The sequence below is a fragment of the Lepidochelys kempii genome, chromosome 6, assembly GCF_965140265.1.
Source record: "Lepidochelys kempii isolate rLepKem1 chromosome 6, rLepKem1.hap2, whole genome shotgun sequence".
Classification (NCBI taxonomy): domain Eukaryota; kingdom Metazoa; phylum Chordata; order Testudines; family Cheloniidae; genus Lepidochelys; species Lepidochelys kempii.
Window position 1 is genome coordinate 87,270,828 of NC_133261.1, and position 18,500 is coordinate 87,289,327.

The 18,500-nt window shown below is 48.4% G+C and overlaps 1 protein-coding gene across 5 annotated transcripts in view; it reads left to right on the forward strand.

Annotated features, from left to right (window-relative positions):
- The window catches only part of PRORP (protein only RNase P catalytic subunit), a 103,965-nt gene that overhangs the window by 19,416 nt on the left and 66,049 nt on the right, over window positions 1-18,500 (forward strand). For all 5 annotated transcript variants that reach the window (XM_073349017.1, XM_073349016.1, XM_073349019.1 and 2 more), the window contains one exon: window positions 13,208-13,315. In XM_073349017.1, coding sequence (XP_073205118.1) covers window positions 13,208-13,315 — 108 coding nt within the window. The remainder of the gene's footprint in view (window positions 1-13,207; window positions 13,316-18,500) is intronic.

Below are 18,500 nucleotides of genomic sequence, written 5' to 3' on the forward strand. Positions count from 1 at the left end.
CAAACCCCCCCCCCACTGTTAAAACACCTGCCACCGCCCCCGCTGGGGCACCGGCAGCAGGAGGCACCGGGGCGATTACTGCCACTGCTGCGTCCACCGCCCCCCCAGATTCTAGGAACCCCCCCCCCAGCTGGCCAGAAAGGCCAGGGCAGGAAGAAAGGAAAGGGCCCCGCTAAAACCACTAGGCCCTCCATGGCAGGGGCTGCCCCCACGGCTGTGGCCTCGTCATCGACCATGGCGTCCCTCCCTGCTGTTCCCTCCACCAGCTCTGCGAACGTCCCTCCCCCGGCCCCCAGGACGTATGCCCGGGCAGCATTGGGCTCCCCCCTGCCTGCCGCCTCGTCATCTCGCCCACCCACTGCCCCCACTACCATCACCAGCAGCCGGGGCCCCTTCCCCACCTTGACCAGGAGGCATGGTGTCCGTTGCCTCCTGGTGCCCGCCTCGCCCCACGTGGAGACATACGTGCAGGCGTTGGCGAAGGTGGTAGGACCCACGGCTATTGTGGCGGTCTCCAAAATGTATGGGAAGGTTGTTTTTTTCTTAGCTTCGGAGACTGCCGCCCAGGAGGCGGTGGAGAGGGGCCTGGCGGTGGGGGGGGGTGTTTGTCCCCCTAGAGCCGCTAGAAGACCTGGGCGTTCGCCTCGTCCTCACCTCCATTCCTCCCTTTTTACCCAATGCTGCCCTGTTACCCGCTCTCTCCACCCTGGGGAAACTTGTCTCTGTCATCAGCCCTCTCCCATTGGGCTGCAAGGACCCCACCCTCCGTCACGTCCTTTCGTTCCGCTGGCAAGTGCAGCTTCTGCCGCCGGCAGCGGCGCGTGACGGAGAGGCGCTCGAGGGGTCCTTCCTAGTCCCTTACCAAGGAGCCCGCTATGGGGTCTTTTACTCCATGGGAGAGGCCCGGTGCTACCTCTGCCGCTCAGCGGGGCATGTCCACAGAGACTGCCCCTTGGCCCGGGGGGAGGGGCGCCCGGGGGGAGGGGCACCCGGGACCCCCAAGACCCGGCAGGACATCGGCCCCGTCGTTGCCGACGCCCCTGGCCGCCCAGCACCTGAAACCAACCAACCCTCCTCCTACTCGACCCGCTGCTGCTCCCGTCCGGGCCCAAGAAACACCTCCCCTACAACGCCCAGGTGAGCAAGGGAGTCCCACCCTTGCTATTACTAATCTGGCGGAGCCTATGGAGGAGGGTGTGGCAAAGATATTACCGAGTATAGGAGAGGGCCCGCCCCAAGGAGAACCCCCCGCCCCTCATGCTGCCTCACCGTTACCCCCTCGATCCCCTGAACCATCGCCTCCACCCCACGACAGGACCCCTGCTAACTAACCCCCAGATGACGCTATGGAGGGCTGGACCCTAGTCCAGGGGAAGCAAGGCAAGCGGAAGGCTTGAGCTCCACTGCACCCATCCGATGCGGAAGCCCCCCGGAAGACCAGGAAGGGAGGCACTGATATTGAGCCTTCCGCTACGGCCACGAGTGAGATCCATCCGCTGGTGTCGGGAGGGGAAGACAGACTGGCATTGGAGGGCAGAATCCCCCCTCCACGGGAGACCCTCCCCTCCAAGACCCCTGAGGAAGCTCCTTCTGCCCGGATACCACCCGAACCCCCCGCGAAACCCGAAGCGACTGTCGAGGCGGGCCCTAGAGGAGAGGCCCTCGGGGTAGCAGGAGTTGGCCTCTCCTCCGTGTATGCGGAGATTGAGGCCCTAGATTTGACCCCGGTCACCCAGGGAGAGGATGATCTACTGCCAGCTGGCCTCAATCTGGGCAATCTCACCCCAGCCCCCCTTTCCCCATGCTCCCTCCCCCTAATTGCCTTCCCGGGCGAGCACCCTGCAGAAGGTGGTCCACCACCTGATGCCATGGCCGCCAAGACCACCACGGAGCCAGCGCCTAGCGTCGCTGGGAGCCCCCTCCCTTACCCCTTAACCCTCGACTCTGCTCAGGAGGCACCTTCTTTTAGCTGCTCGCCTCCTGAAGCCCAGAGCCTTACCCCTGTCCCTGCCCAATTCACCTCCTTCTGCAATGCTATTGCCGCCCCTGGGGTTATTCTTTTCCTGCCTTTCGCAGATTCCCCCCAGGGAGCAGTCTTTGCACTTTCTAGTCAGACGCCCCGTCGGTGGTCCGCACCCTGCCTACCCGCCTTAGCGGACCACGAGGCTGCATTGAGAGCCCCACCAGGGAATACCCCGGAAATCGTAACCCCACCCCCCCATGAGCTGCGGCATGCACTACGGAAGTTCCTAGAACACACCCGTGGCGCCCGCAATAGGGTACAGCTGGCTCTTCGGCTATGGGGGGACTTTGATCAAATTCTTCAGGCCACAAGGGCCCTTATAAAGGAGGGCAGAGGGCAAGGAAAGCGCGGTGCTGCGGCCTACGAGCGGGCCTGCGGCTTCCGAAAAGATCTAGTCATCCACGGGATGGGTCACGGGTTCCTGTGCAACCCGCTGGGGGCCACGAACACCCCCACCAATAAGAAACCCCCACCCCCCAGCCCTCCGCATGACGCCTCTCATTATTGCAACCTTGAACACCAGGGGTTGTAGGATGGCTCTCCACAGGTCCCAGGTGCTCTCTTACCTTCAGGAAGGGGGGTACTCTGTAGCTTTCCTGCAGGAGACCCATACGGACCCGACCATCGAGGACAGGTGGCGGCTGGAGTGGGGGGACGGGGTATACTTTAGCCACTTCACGACTTGTCAAGCTGGAGTGGCGACCCTGTTCTCCCCCACCCTACGGCCCGAGGTGCTAGGGGTCACTGAGGCCGTGCCGGGCCACCTGCTGCACCTTCGAGTCCGTATGGAGGGACTCGTGGTCAACCTTGTTAACATCTATGCCCCGCAAACGAGCCCAAAGCAGCCACAATTCTATCAGCGGGTGTCCGACTTTCTCGGCACCCTAGATCCTCACGAGTGCCTGGTCCTGGGAGGGGACTTTAACACCACCCTTGAGGAACAGGACCGCTCAGGGGCCGAGCTGAGCCCAGCCGCTGCGAACATTCTCCGAGGAATAGTCGAACATCACTCCCTAGTGGACGTCTGGCGTGACCATCACCCAGATGACACTTCCACGTTCACTTTTGGTCCGGGTGGAGGCCCATCGGTCACACCACTCTCGGTTGGACCGTATTTACTTATCCCGTTTCCATCTTTCACAGGCCCACTCCTCCATCATTCGACCGGCCCCATTCTCCGACCATCATTTAGCCACCATAACGGTCTCCCTCCGTGCAGAGAGACCGGGGCTGGCCTATTGGCACTTTAACAACAGCCTGTTGGAGGACGAGAGCTTCGTGACGTCCTTCCGGGAGTTTAGGCTGGCCTGGCGAGAGCAGTGGCGTGCCTTTCCCTCAGTGCGGTGATGGTGGGACCTAGGGAAGGTGCGCGCCAAGCTCTTCTGCCGTGACTACACTCGGGGCACCAGCCGACGGCGAAATGCGGCGATGGAGCAGTTGGAACGGGAGGTCTTAGAGATGGAGAGGCGCCTGGCCACCAACCCCGAGGATCCGTCCCTCTGCGGAGCGTGCCGGGAGGAGCTCCAGGCCCTCGAGGACCACCGGGCCCAAGGTGCCTTCGTTCGGGCCCGCATCCGCCTCCTTCGGGAGATGGACCGCGGCTCCTGCTTCTTCTATGCCCTGGAGAAAATGAGGGGGGCCAAGAAACACGTCACCTGCCTTCTAGTGGAAGACGGCACCCGCCTCATGGATCCGGAGGAGATGTGTGGGAGGGCCTGTGACTTCTACACAAGCCTTTTTTCCCCGGATCCGACCGATCCTGGCGCTTGCGGGGTGCTCTGGGAGGAACTCCCCACCGTCAGCGTGGGCGACCGAGACCGGCTAGAGCTGCCTCTCACCCTGGCCAAGTTCTCGGAAGCCCTCCGTCGCATGCCCACCAATAAATCTCCAGGCATGGACGGGCTGACCGTGGAGTTATACTGCGTGTTCTGGGACATCCTTGGCCCAGACCTAGTCACTGTCTGGGCTGAGTCCTTGCAGAGCAGGGTCCTTCCTCTGTCGTGCAGGCGAGCGATGCTTGCCTTGTTGCCGAAGAAGAGGGACCTCCACAATTTACGAAACTGGCGTCCTGTCTCACTCCTTAGCACTGATTACAAAATCGTAGCGAAAGCAATCTCGCTGCGGCTAGGGTCCGTGATGGCGGATATGATCCACCCAGACCAGACCTATACTGTTCCGGGTCGCAGCATTTTTGACAACCTATTTCTAGTCCGAGACCTTTTGGAACTCGGGCGGAGAGATGGTCTGTCATTCGCCCTCCTGTCTCTTGATCAGGAGAAGGTGTTCAATAGAGTAGACCGCGGGTACCTCCTGGGCACTCCGCAGGCGTTTGGATTCGGACCTCAGTTTGTGAGTTTTCTCCGGGTGCTGTATGCTTCCGCGGAGTGTTTGGTTAGGCTCAACTGTACCCTGACCAAACCGGTCAGCTTCGGGCGAGGAGTGCGGCAGGGGTGCCCCCTCTCGGGCCAGCTGTACGCTCTGGCGATCGAGCCTTTCCTCTGTCTCCTCCGCAGGAGGTTGACAGGGTTGGTGCTGCGGGAGCTGGAGCTGTGGCTGGTCCTTTCGGCGTACGCTGATGATGTACTCCTCGTGGTCCAGGACCCAGGCGTCTTGGCGCTAGTGGAGGCATGCCAGGCCATCTATTCGGCAGCCTCCTCCACCCGAGTCAACTGGGTCAATAGCTCTGGCTTGGCAGTGGGGGACTGGCAGCAGGTAAGCTCCCTCCCACCCGTGCTTCAGACCATCCGGTGGAGTGCGGGTCCACTGCTCTATCTCGCCGTTTACCTTTCCGCCATGCACCCTTCCCCGCCGGGGAACTGGCAAAATTTAGAGGGTGGGGTGATAGAGCGGATCCAGAAATGGACGAGGCTGCTCCGATGTCTCTCCCTCAGAGGGAGAGCACTGGTGCTTAACCAACTAGTTCTGTCGACGCTCTGGTACCGGCTCAACAACCTGGCCCCGGCCCCAGGTTTCCTGACCCACCTCCAGAGATTGATTCTAGAGTTCTTTTGGTCAGGAATGCACTGGGCCCCTGTTGGAGTTCTTCATTTACCCCTGAAGGAAAGGGCAGGGTCTGAAGTGTCTGTACACTCAGGTCCGCGTTTTCCGCCTCCAGGCCCTCCAGAGGCTCCTTTATAGTGCAGGTAGTTCGACGTGGAGCATATTGGCACACGCCTTCCTGTGCCGCTTCCAAGGGCTCCAATACGACCGGCAGCTCTTTTATCTTTGTCCAAGAGGTTTTCCGCGAGACCTCTCCGGGCTGCCGGTCTTCTATCAGGACCTCCTCCGGACCTGGAAACTGTTTCTAATGACCAGGTCCGTGGCGGCCACCGTAGGAGCAGATCTCCTCACGGAGCCCCTGCTACACAATCCCCAACTCCATGTGCAGGTGGCGGAGTCCCGCTCGGTGCACCAGAGGTTGGTCCTGGCGGAAGTCACGAGGGTCGGAGACCTCCTGGACTACAACTGGAGAGACCAGCTGGATCCCCTGACGCTCGCTCGGCGCATGGGGCTCTCCAGCCCTCGTACCCCCCGGCGCGTACTTCAGGAGGTGAAGGCCACCTTGACCCCCGCTGCTCGGGCTTATGTCAACCGAGCCTTGCGCGAGGGCGCACCCCGCCCATCCTCTACCCCAGGCCTGCTGTACCTTTCCATTGGGCCCCTACCCTGCCGATCCCAACAAACCCCTCACCCTTTCACTGCAAGCCGGCTGCATGAACTGCAGCCGGTCAGTTTTCAAATCGCACCATGGAAATATTTATACACACTCACGCTTCACACCCTTCACACCCACACCCTGGTGTCCCGCCCCGATACAAAGTGGCGGGACCTCTCATAAGCAAACTATGGAAATGTGGTCTTGATGTATTTTCTATGACATAGAATCATAGAATATCAGGGTTGGAAGGGACCTCAGGAGGTCATCTAGTTCAACCCCCTGCTCAAAAGCAGGACCAATCCCCAATTAAATCATCCCAGCCAGGGCTTTGTCAAGCCTGACCTTAAAAACTTCTAACGAAGGAGATTCCACCACCTCCCTAGGCAACGCATTCCAGTGTTTCACCACCCTCCTAGTGAAAAAGTTTTTCCTAATATCCAACCTAAACCTCCCCCACTGCAACTTGAGACCATTACTCCTTGTCCTGTCCTCTTCTACCACTGAGAATAGTCTAGAGCCATCCTCTCTGGAACCACCTCTCAGGTAGTTGAAAGCAGCTATCAGATCCCCCCTCATTCTTCTCTTCTGCAGGCTAAACAATTCCAGTTCCCTCAGCCTCTCCTCATAAGTCATGTGTTCCAGACCCCTAATCATTTTTGTTGCCCTTCGCTGGACTCTTTCCAATTTATCCACATCCTTCTTGTAGTGTGGGGCCCAAAACTGGACACAGTACTCCAGATGAGGCCTCACCAATGTCGAATAGAGGGGGACGATCACGTCCCTTGATCTGCTCGCTATGCCCCTACTTATACATCCCAAAATGCCATTGGCCTTCTTGGCAACAAGGGCACACTGCTGACTCATATCCAGCTTCTCGTCCACTGTCGCCCCTAGGTCCTTTTCCGCAGAACTGCTGCCTAGCCATTCGGTCCCTAGTCTGTAGCTGTGCATTGGGTTCTTCCGTCCTAAGTGCAGGACCCTGCACTTATCCTTATTGAACCTCATCAGATTTCTTTTGGCCCAATCCTCCAATTTGTCTAGGTCCCTCTGTATCCTATCCCTGCCCTCCAGCGTATCTACCACTCCTCCCAGTTTAGTATCATCCGCAAATTTGCTGAGAGTGCAATCCACACCATCCTCCAGATCATTTATGAAGATATTGAACAAAACCGGCCCCAGGACCGACCCCTGGGGCACTCCACTTGACACTGGCTGCCAACTAGACATGGAGCCATTGATCACTACCCGTTGAGCCCGACAATTTAGCCAACTTTCTACCCACCTTATAGTGCATTCATCCAGCCCGTACTTCTTTAACTTGCTGACAAGAATACTGTGGGAGACCGTATCAAAAGCTTTGCTAAAGTCAAGAAACAATACATCCACTGCTTTCCCTTCATCCACAGAACCAGTAATCTCATCATAGAAGGCGATTAGATTAGTCAGGCATGATCTTCCCTTGGTGAATCCATGCTGACTGTTCCTGATCACTTTCCTCTCATGTAAGTGTTTCAGGATTGATTCTTTGAGGACCTGCTCCATGATTTTTCCAGGGACTGAGGTGAGGCTGACTGGCCTGTAGTTCCCAGGATCCTCCTTCTTCCCTTTTTTAAAGATTGGCACTACATTAGCCTTTTTCCAGTCATCTGGGACTTCCCCCATTCGCCATGAGTTTTCAAAGATAATGGCCAATCGCTCTGCAATCACAGCCGCCAGTTCCTTTAGCACTCTCGGATGCAACTTGTCCGGCCCCATGGACTTGTGCACGTCCAGCTTTTCTAAATAGTCCCTAACCACCTCTTTCTCCACAGAGGGCTGGCCATCTCTTCCCCATGTTGTGATGCCCAGCGCAGCAGTCTGGGAGCTGACCTTGTTAGTGAAGACAGAGGCAAAAAATGCATTGAGTACATTAGCTTTTTCCACATCCTCTGTCACTAGGTTGCCTCCCTTATTCATTAAGGGGCCCACACTTTCCTTGGCTTTCTTCTTGTTGCCAACATACCTGAAGAAACCTTTCTTGTTACTCTTAACATCTCTCGCTAGCTGCAGCTCCAGGTGCGATTTGGCCCTCCTGATTTCATTCCTACATGCCCGAGCAATATTTTTATACTCTTCCCTGCTCATATGTCCAACCTTCCACTTCTTGTAAGCTTCTTTTTTATGTTTAAGATCCACTAGGATTTCACTGTTAAGCCAAGCTGGTCGCCTGCCATATTTACTATTCTTTCGACACATCGGGATGGTTTGTTCCTGTAACCTCAACAGGGATTCCTTGAAATACAGCCAGCTCTCCTGGACTCCTTTCCCCTTCATGTTAGTCCCCCAGGGGATCCTACCCATCCGTTCCCTGAGGGAGTTGAAGTCTGCTTTCCTGAAGTCCAGGGTCCGTATCCTGCTGCTTACCTTTCTTCCCTGTGTCAGGATCCTGAACTCAACCAACTCATGGTCACAACTAGGTTGTGCAACTAGGTTGTGCATAGGTGCACAACTGGTTGAAAGATTATACTCAAAGAGCAGTTATCAGTGGTTCACTGTCAAACTGTGAGGGCATATCCAGTGGTATCCCACATGGTCATTCCTGGATCCGGTTCTATTCAATATTTTTGTTAATGATTTGGATATTGGAGTGGAGAGTATGATTTAAAATTTGCAGATGATACCAAGTTGAAAGGGGTTGTAAGCCCTTTGGAGAGCAGGATTAAGGACCTTGACAAATTGGAGAATTGGTCTGAATTCACCAAGATGAAATTCAGTAAAGATAAGTGCAGAGTACTTCACTTAGGAAGGAAAAATCAAATATACAACTACAAAATGGGGAATAACTGGCAGAGTGGTTGTACTGCTGAAAAGGAACTTGGGATTATGGTGGATCATAAATTGAATAGGAACCAACTATGTGATGCTGTTGTAACAAAGGCTACTATCATTCTGGAGTGTATTAACTTGAGTGTCCGTAACATATGGGAGGTAATTGTCCTGTTCTACTCAGCACTGGTGAAGCCTTGGCCTATTGTGTCCAATTCTGGGCCCATATTTTAGGAAAGATGTGGACAAATTCAGGAGAGTCCAGAGGAGAACAACAAAAATGATAAAAGGTTTAGAAAAGCTGACCTATGAGGAAAGGCTAAAAAAGTACTGGGTATATTTAGTCTTGAGGAAAAAAGATTGAGGAGGGGCCTGATAAGTCCTCAGATATGCTAAGTACTGTTATGTATAGGATGGTGATCAATTATTCTCCATGTCTGCTGATGGTAGGACAAGAAGTAATGGGGCTTAATCTGCAGCAAGAGAGAGACTTAGTTAGAAAGCTTTTCCTAATATCTAACCTATGAGGCTAGATAAGCTCTAGAATAGGCTTCCAAGGGGATTTGGAATCCCTGTTCCTGGAGGCTTTTAAGAACAAGTTGAACAAACGTCTGTGAGGGATGGTCTAGATTTACTTGGTCATTCCTCAGTGCAGAAAGCTGGACTTGATAACCTCTCAAGGTTCCTTCCATTCCTACATTTCTGTGATTCGGTTACTTTAAAGGGCAGCACTGTGTAGAGAACATTATATCTTTTGTCAAGGTCAGAGATGAGATTCATTATGGCAAAGTCTAGATTGGAGTATAACTAGGCACAGATGGAAAAAAGTGCTTTGGCATCCAGGAGCAGCCCAGGTTGTAATAAAATACTTAGAATATACACCAATATTACAAATGGTGGTCATGCTACCTCTGACAGTGGCACTTCAATAGCTCTTCTGACTGCTTCCCCCAACCCACCAACATCATATCAGTCTTATTCAAAATGAGAACTAACCAAGTTTGTGTAGGCACTAGGTAATTTGTTCCACTGCACCATCTGGATCAGACTTGATAGAAACAAAGAGCTGGGCTTCATCAGCATATGGAGCACATTGCAGTCCATGTCTCCCTAATAACCAGTCCTCCAGTGACACCTCTTAGGACGAAGCTTTTTCCATACACATCAACTTCTGGTCCATAGTGTAAAAGGCTGCTAATAGATGTAAAATAATCAACCTGAACACTTCTTCATTTTCAGTTTCTGGGAGGAAATAATCAACTAGTGCCACCAGCACAATTTTTGTCTCATGCCCAAGCCTGTATCTGATAGAGCTCATGCAAATTTGAGGAATCCCAAAACTCTCAGTTTTCTGGCTGCAACCTGCTTTATTACCTTTCCCAAAAAAGGGAGATTGGAAAGTGGTCAGTTGTTAAGATTGTTAATGTCAGGAGTTAGTTTCTTGAGCAGGGTCTTGCAGCATTGTCAAGAAAACTAACATCTCCTCTCCCCACAGGGAAACCCTGTTAATCTCTACTGACATGGCACCCAATACCTTCTCATTGGCCTTTACCACCTCAGAAGCCGAATAATTTAATGAGTGATCATGGTGTAAGGATGATGAATCCTTCAGCTCAAATGTATTGTCCAGACAGCAGACCCATTACTGTCTCAAGGACAATTTGAGAAGGGACGCCTTAGTGTCTTCAATAAAATATATCTGTGTATCTTTATCTGCTATCTCTGGGATTCTGTTTTTAAGTACAGCATTAAGCTACACTTAAAAAGAGATGTCCTGCTGCAGTTGAAGTCAATGGCAAAATTCCCTTTGAGTTCAGTGGGAGAAGGATTGTCACCTTATAAAATGTCCAAAAATCTTCTAAAATGTCCAAATAACTTCTCCCAAGAAGAACTATTAATAATACCATTAATGTCATGAAAATGGTTTCTTGGGTGTACTACAGGGGGTACTACGCAGAATAGTTGCATAGGCATGTTCTTAGTAACAGTCACATAGCAGTTTCCTGAGGGCATGGCTACACTGGAAACTTCAAAGCGCTGTTGGGGGAGCGCTCCCACGGCAGTGCTTTGAAGTGCAAGTGTGGTCGCCCTCCTGGTAATCCGCCTCCACAAGGGGATTAGCTCCGAGCACTGGGAGCGTGGCTCCCAGCGCTCGGAGCCTGTTTACACTGGCACTTTAAAGCGCTCTGACTTGCTGCACTCGGAGGGGGGGAGGGGTGTGTGTATGTGTGATTTTTCACACCCCTGAGCCAGCAAATTAGAGCACTATAAAATGTAAGTGTAGCCAAGCTCTAAGAAACAAAGTATACTTGTGTGGCTAGTTCTACTTTCCTTTTGTGCTAGAGATATGCAGGAGGTAATTGGAGGAGATTGATGACACGCGAGTTGATTGGGTTCATCTCGGAGACACACCTTAAACTGTAGTAACTTGCAGTACATATTTTCATGTTCCATAATCCGAGGGATTTCCCTGCATGTTTGTTGTCAGGTAATTACTTTTCCGAAGGTTTAAAATGTACTCTGATGATGCTGATGTTTTCAATATATTGCTCAGGTTTATCAGTGACTAACTTGAAATATATTTCAGAATAGTGTGTGACATATCAGGAACTGAATACACATAGAAGCCTCTATCTGCTGAAGGTTTTCTAGTGATTACATTACAAAAAGCTTTCCATTAAACACTAATTCAGAAATTCTGCTAAAATATGTGTAAATCCACTGACTTCAACTGAGTTTCTCTTTTTCCACATCAGCAGAAAAGAAAGCTGAATCTAGCACACTGCATTTGTTGGTGAAGGGGACATTGTCAACTTCCAAGCCACATTTTTGTCTGCAATTGTTTTACTTGCTGTTGTTACAGGTTACAGCTGAGATTATTGTAACTGAAAGCAATGAGAGGAAAAATATTTTTTCTTTATTTTTGTAGTTTTCTTTCTCTGTTTGACACCTTTTTGAGTGTAGTCATTTCTGTGTCTGTTTTCCTGTCTAATCAGTCAGTTTCCTCAGTTATTTGTGTGGATTTTTCACAAAGCACAACGGGAGAGAGAAAAACTTAAAACCACCCCACAAAACCCAAAATGGGTGATTGTAAAACTCCAAATAACGTCACTGGGAACTCCAGGTCACATGTAATCTGAAGCTACTTTTAAAAAACTGATTAGAATTCACACTGACAGCATCTTATACAACCTAGGGTGGTAGAAAGTGTTACTTGCAGATGCTGCATGATCTAGTACAGGGGTTCTCAAATTGGGGGTTGTGAGCTGTCAGCCTCCACCCCAAACCCCGCTTTGCCTCCGGCATTTATAATGGTGTTAAATATATAAAATTGTGTGTTTTAATTTATAAGGGGGGTTGCCCTCAGAGGCTTGCTGTGTGAAAGGGGTCATTAATACAAAAGTTTGAGAACCACTGATCTAGTGCATGAATCTGGTAAAATTACAAAGCATTCCACAAAGACAGGGGTTCTCAGACTTTTGCACTGGTGACCCCTTTCACACAGCAAGCCTCTGAGGGCGACCCCCCCCCATACATTAAAAACACTTTTTAATATATTTAACATCATTATAAATGCTGGAGGCAAAGCGGAGTTTGGGGTGGAGGCTGACAGCTCGCGACCCCCCATGTAATAACCTCGCAACCCCCTGAGGGATCCCAACCCCCTGCACAAAGACAATGCTGTGCCATTCCCATAGTTTCAAAAAGCCCTATTTAGTACAAAGCCTCCCCTAATCTATGTAACTGCCATGTCCTATGGCTTGCTAACCTGTGCAGGAATGCAAATTCTAGGACTTGTGAAGCGAGAGGTGTGTGAAGGCTTTAGTAATCTGTTATTCACGACAGAGTTCCTCCTCTGTTAAATGCTACCAATCCCTGCGTGCAATGTTGTTGTAGCCATGTTGGTCCCACAGGATACTAGTGAGAGACAAGGTGGATGAGGTAATATCTTTTATTGGACAATCTTCTGTTGGTGAGAGAAAACCTTCTGAGCTTACACAGAGCTCTTCTAGACAGGTCTGATTCAGGTATGATTTCCCTTTGGTTAGGAGAGTTGGAGAGATGCTCTTTGATCAGCCATTGGGTGACATTTCTGACATAGCAAAGTTCTCTATTTTACCTGCTTTAAAAGCTTTGTGTATGCCTTACAACCAGAGTAATAAGCAAATATATCAACAAGAATCTCTTATTTAATGCTTTCCATTCAGAGATCTCAAAGCTGTTTACTAAAGAAGCTAAATAGCTTACTAAAGAAGCTAAAATTCCCATTTTGCTGATGGGGAAACCGAAGCACAGAGACGCAACGTATCGTGCTCATGGTTACACAGCTAGTCAGTGGCACAGCTGGGAATGGAACACAAGTCTCCTATTTTCTTTTTAAATGAAATAAAAAAGCTGTACCTACCTGAAGTTTTGAAGCTTCTGTCAGATTTTGACTGACCTGCCTATTTTTGTCAAAAATGTTCAGTTTATACTGTGAGTTTAAGAGGGGTAGAAGCAGTGGAGTTTGTTCAATTGTAAGCAAAGAAAAATGTAATTGAAAGCATCTAGTACTATGTTACCGTCCCTTGAAGGTGTTGCAGCAAATATTTTATTAAAGATATCAAAGGCAGCAGATGATAGTAAAGTGAGAGGTTTAGGGTTTTTTGGTCTTTTTTTTTTAAAAAAAGCTTAAAAAAATCCTATTAATTTAATTTTTTTTTCTTTTCTCCTCTTTCTAGGAACTTGAAGAATTTCAAAACTTTGTAGAAAATCATCCTCCGTATGATATTGTGATAGATGGACTCAATGTTGCCAATGTTTCTAACAAAAGGAACCAGTCTCAAACTGTAAGTGCGGGTTAATTATTCATAAGGAGTTTCACTTTTCAGTACACTTAAGCTGAGCATAAAGCAATCAATGCCTTGTTTTATTACTTACCCTCTCTTGCAAGTGATCAGCAACGTTTTTGTAGCACATGTTAGAGAAATCTTTTGAGTTTGAATACTGAATATGTTAATGCAAATCAGACAGGAGAAGATAATTATTGTAATGTATAGTACTAGAGAAGAGAACCCCGCTGGTCAGTTTTCCTGTGTAGGCAGGAACTTGGTTGCAGTTTAAATCTATATCCTATACAAGAACTTTCTTTCACTTGCTGAAGATTCTCACAATCTCAGGCTTGATCTACACTTTGGTGTAGTTATGTCACTCAGGGGCGTGATAAAACGCACCCCTGACCAACATAGCTATGCTGACAAAATGTCTAGTTTCAGAGTGGTAGCCCTGATAGTCTGTGTCAGCAAAACCAATGAGAGTCCTTGTGGCACCTTAGAGACTGACAGATTCTATTAGCATAGCTAATGGACATGAGTGGCGGGTGAAGCTTCCCACAGCCCTGCCTCCTCTGGTGGTGCCCCCCACTGCTCTCAGCCCCCTCCCAATGGGGGGAGAGGGAGCTGAGGGCTCGGTCGGCACCACAGTGGAGCTCATGACCCTGGCTGAAGCTCTTAGCCCAGAGCCCCTCTTTCGTTTTGTCCCTTCCACCGCAGCCCCCGTCCCCATTCCACCTCCACTCCACCTCTCCCTCCCCCCTTGAGGCCCTGCTGCATCCCCCGCTCACTCCTCTTCCCCCTCTGCCACCCCCACCCCGCCCCGCTGTGGCCCCAAGACCAGAAAAGCTCTGTGCTGTGGTGGAGGGAGATTTTTCCGGGGGCCCCAATTCCGCCCCTGTTTTCCCTTTCCCACCTGGCAGCGTAGCCTCCCCAGCTTCCATTATACACCGCCCATGCTAATGGAGGTGTTCCTACACTGACAAACGCCTTCTGTCAACATAAAAGACATCCACACTAGGGGGGCTGTACCAGCTTTTGAGCTCTGGGATTACAGTGAGAGCTCAGATCATTCTTTCCCTTCAGTGTGATTGTAATCTTGCTTTAGTGATAATTATTATAGAGAGCTCTTAGCTGTTTAGATTCTTTGTCAGGCAAATATTTGTTTAAAATTTTGAAAAAAAGTTCAGCTACTGGCACTACTTCTAAAGTTACATTTTAAGCTCTCAAGGTTTTAAAAGTAAAGCTGAGTTATAAAATGAGCTAGATATTGAAGGAAATAAGACTGCATGCTATTTATAATAAACACAATTTTTGTGAAGTGCTTTTCAAATATCGTTGTGAGTGCTGCAGATAAGTACTATTTCATATTTAGAGATAAAAGCTGTTGAGGCAGGGAGGTTTGGTAAGACTGCTTAAGACAATGAGGATGTTGGTGGAGTTACTAGCCCATGAATGGGGGGTACTTTCCCAGTTAAGAAAGTAAAACAGGAAGTTTACAAGTTGTTTACTTGGGAACACACAGTGAAGGAAGTGTTGATTATCCTGGAAAAGTCCCGTGTGCTACTGCTGCACGTTTTTTTTTTTTATTTTATTTTATTTTAAATACAGAGTTCAGGACTGTATCTTCCACTTCCTCAAGCATAGGGATCCAGTTCCAGTGGATCTATCTTGGGTATGAGAAGGATGGGGAGGGAAGAGAGGGGACAGTGTTGGTTCATTAGCATTCTTCCTGAACTCCACTGAATGTCCTCTGGTGGAACTTCACATAGTCAGGGCTCTAAATGCTTTCTAGGAGCTGGAAGAAGTGGATTAGGGGGACTGGTCACTCTACAATATCATTACTGCTGAGCCCACTAGCTTTGACTCAGACATTTGATTGGGAGTTGTTAATACTTTAAGCGGTATTGACCCCCTCTTGGTTCCCTCTGCAGCTGCTGCTGTGTAGCCAGAGGGGGACTTCAGGGGTCAGAATGCCAGGGAGGTCCAGCAAGGCAGTGTGGAGGGGCCAGCTTTCCACTTGAATGCTTCCCTGTCTGTGAATCTAGGGCTTCCCTTTCCAATAAGAACAGTCATACTGGGTCAGACCAAAGGTCCATCTAGCCCAGTATCCTGACTTCCGACAGTGGCCAATGCCAGGTGCCCCAGAGGGAGGGAACAGAATAGGTATTCATCAAGTGATCCATCCCCTGTTGCCAATTCCCATCTTCTGGCAAACAGAGGCTAGGGACACTATACCTGCCCATCTTGGCTAATAGCCACTGATGGACCTATCCTCCATGAATTTAACTTGTTCTTTTTTGAACCCTGTTGTGGTCTTGGCCTTCACAACATCCTCTGGCAAGGAGTTCCACAGGTTGACTGTGCGTTGTATGGAAAAATACTTCCTTTTGTTTGTTTTAAACCCACTGCCTATTAAATTTCATTTGGTGACCCCTAGTTCTTATGTTATGAGAAGGAATAAATAACATTTTCTTATTTACTTTCTCCACAACAGTCTTGATTTTATAGACCTCAGTCTATCATATCCCCACTTAGTCATCTTTTTTTCCAGGCTGAAAAGTCCCAGTTTTATTCATCTCTCTTCATACGGAAGCTGTTCCATACCCTTAATCATTTTTGTTGCCCTTTTCTGAACCTTTTCCAATTCTAATCTATTTTTTTTGAGATGGGGCAGCCACATCTGCACGTAGTATTCAAGATGTGGGCATACCATGGATTTATATAGAGGCAATATGATATTTTCTGTTTTATTATCTATCCCTTTCTTAATGATTCCCAACATTCCATTCGCTTTTTTGACTCCCGATACACACTGAGTGGATGTTTTCAGCGAACTATCCACAACTACTCCAAGATCTCTTTCTTGAGTGGTAACAGCTAATTTAGACCCTATCATTTTATATGTATAGCTGCGATTATGTTTTCCAATGTGCATTACTTTGCATTTATCAACATTGAATTTCATCTGTAGTTTTGTTGCCCTGTCACCCAGTTTTGAGAGAGCCTTTTGTAGCTCTTCGCAGTCTGCCTGAGAGTTAACCATCTTTAATAGTTTTGTATCATCTGCAAATTTTGCCACCTGATTCTTTACCCCTTTTTCCGGATAATTTCTGAATATGTTGAATAGGACTGGACCCAGTACAGACCCCTGGGGGCAGCACTATTTACCTCTCTCTATTCTGAAAACTGACTATTTATTCCTACCCTTTGTTTCCTATCTTTTAACCAGTTACCAGTCCATGAGATAACCTTCCCTATTATCCCATGACTGCTTACTTTGCTTAATAGCCTTTGGTGAGGGACCTTGTCAAAGGCTTTCTGAAAATCTAAATACACTATATCCACGATGTCTTTTGGTACAGATGCTGATTTAAATGATAGGTTACAGATGACAGTTAATAGTCCTGCAATTTCACATTTGAGTTCCTTCAGAACTCTTGGGTGAATACCATCTGGTCCTGGTGACTTATTACTGTTTAGTTTATCAGTTTGTTCCAAAACCTCTAATGACACCTCAATCTGGGACAGTTCCTCAGATTTGTTACCTAAAAAGAATGGCTCAGGTTTGGGAATCTCCCTCACATCCTCAACCATGAAGACTGATGCAAAGAATTCATTTAGTTTCTCTGCAATGGCCTTATCATCCTTGAGTGCTCCTTTAACATTTTGATCGTCCAGTGGCCCCACTGGTTGTTTAGCAGGCTTCCTGCTTCTGATGTACTTAAAAGTTTTTTTGCTATTACTTTTTGAGTCTATGGCTAGCTGTTCTTCAAATTCTTTTTTGGCCTTCCTAATTATATTTTTACACTTCATTTGCCAGAGTTTATGCACCTTTCTATTTTCCTCACTAGGATTTAACTTGCACTTTTTGAAAGGATGCTTTTTTGCCTCTCACTGCTTCTTTTACTTTGTTTTTTAGCCATAGTGGCTCTTTTTTGGTTCTCTGACTGTTTTTTAATTTGGGGTATACATTTAAGTTGAGCCTCTGTTTTGATGTCTTTAAAAAGTTTCCATGCAGCTTGCAGGGATTTTACTTTTGGTGTACGTTTTAATTTCTGTTTAACTAACCTCCTCATTTTTGTGTAGTTCCCCTTTCTGAAATTAAATGTTACAGTGTTGGACCACTGTGATGTTTTCCCTGCCGCAGGGATGTTAAATTTAATGATATTATGGTCACTATTACCGAATGGTCCAACTATATTCACCTCTTGGACCTGATCCTGTGCTCCACTTAGCACTACATGAAGAATTGCCTCTCCTCTGGTGGGTTCCAGGACTAGCTGCTCCAAGAAGCAGTTATTTAAGGTGTCAAGAAATTTTATCTCTGCATCCCTTCCTGAGGTGATATGTACCCAGTCAATATGGGGATAGTTGAAATCCCCCATTATTATTGAGGTTTTTTTTAATTTTAATAGCTTCTCTAATCTCCCTGAACATTTTACACTTACTATCACCATCCTGGTCAGATGGTCAATAATATATTCCTACTGCTATATTATTATTCAACAATGGAATTACTATTCATAGGGATTCTGCAGTACAGTTTGATTCATTTAAGATTTTTACTTCATTTGATTCTATGCTTTCTTTCACATATAGTGCCACTCCCCCACCAGCACGACCTGTTCTGTCCTTCTGATGTATTTTGTATCCTGATATTACTGTGTCCCATTAATTATCCTCATTCCACTAAGTTTCTGTGATGCCTATTATATCAATATCCTCATTTAATACAAGGCACTCTAGTTTGCCCATCCAATTATTTAGACTTCTAGCATTGGTATATAAGCACTTTAAAAACTTGTCACTTTTTAGCTGTCTCCCATTACATGATGTAATTGAATGAGATTTTCTGGATGGACAGTGGATCCCAAGTATCCATATGTTGGGAGAATGTGAATGTTACTTCCTTCTACTCAAGGGGACAGTTGCTTGGGTTCACCCCAGTCTTCTTGAGGGAAGGGATCATTTAGCCAGAGTACTAGGTTAATCATCTGAACCACTGTAGTTAATCATAGGCTGCTGCTGTTACTCATGCTTGGTCTACATTAGCAACGGAAGCCGGTATAACTGCATCACTCTAGGGTGTTGAAAATCCACATCCCTGAGCAATGCAGTTATACTGATCTAACTCCCGGTGTAGACAACGCTATTTTTACAGGAGGCTTCTCCTGTTGACATAGCTACTGACTCTCTGGGA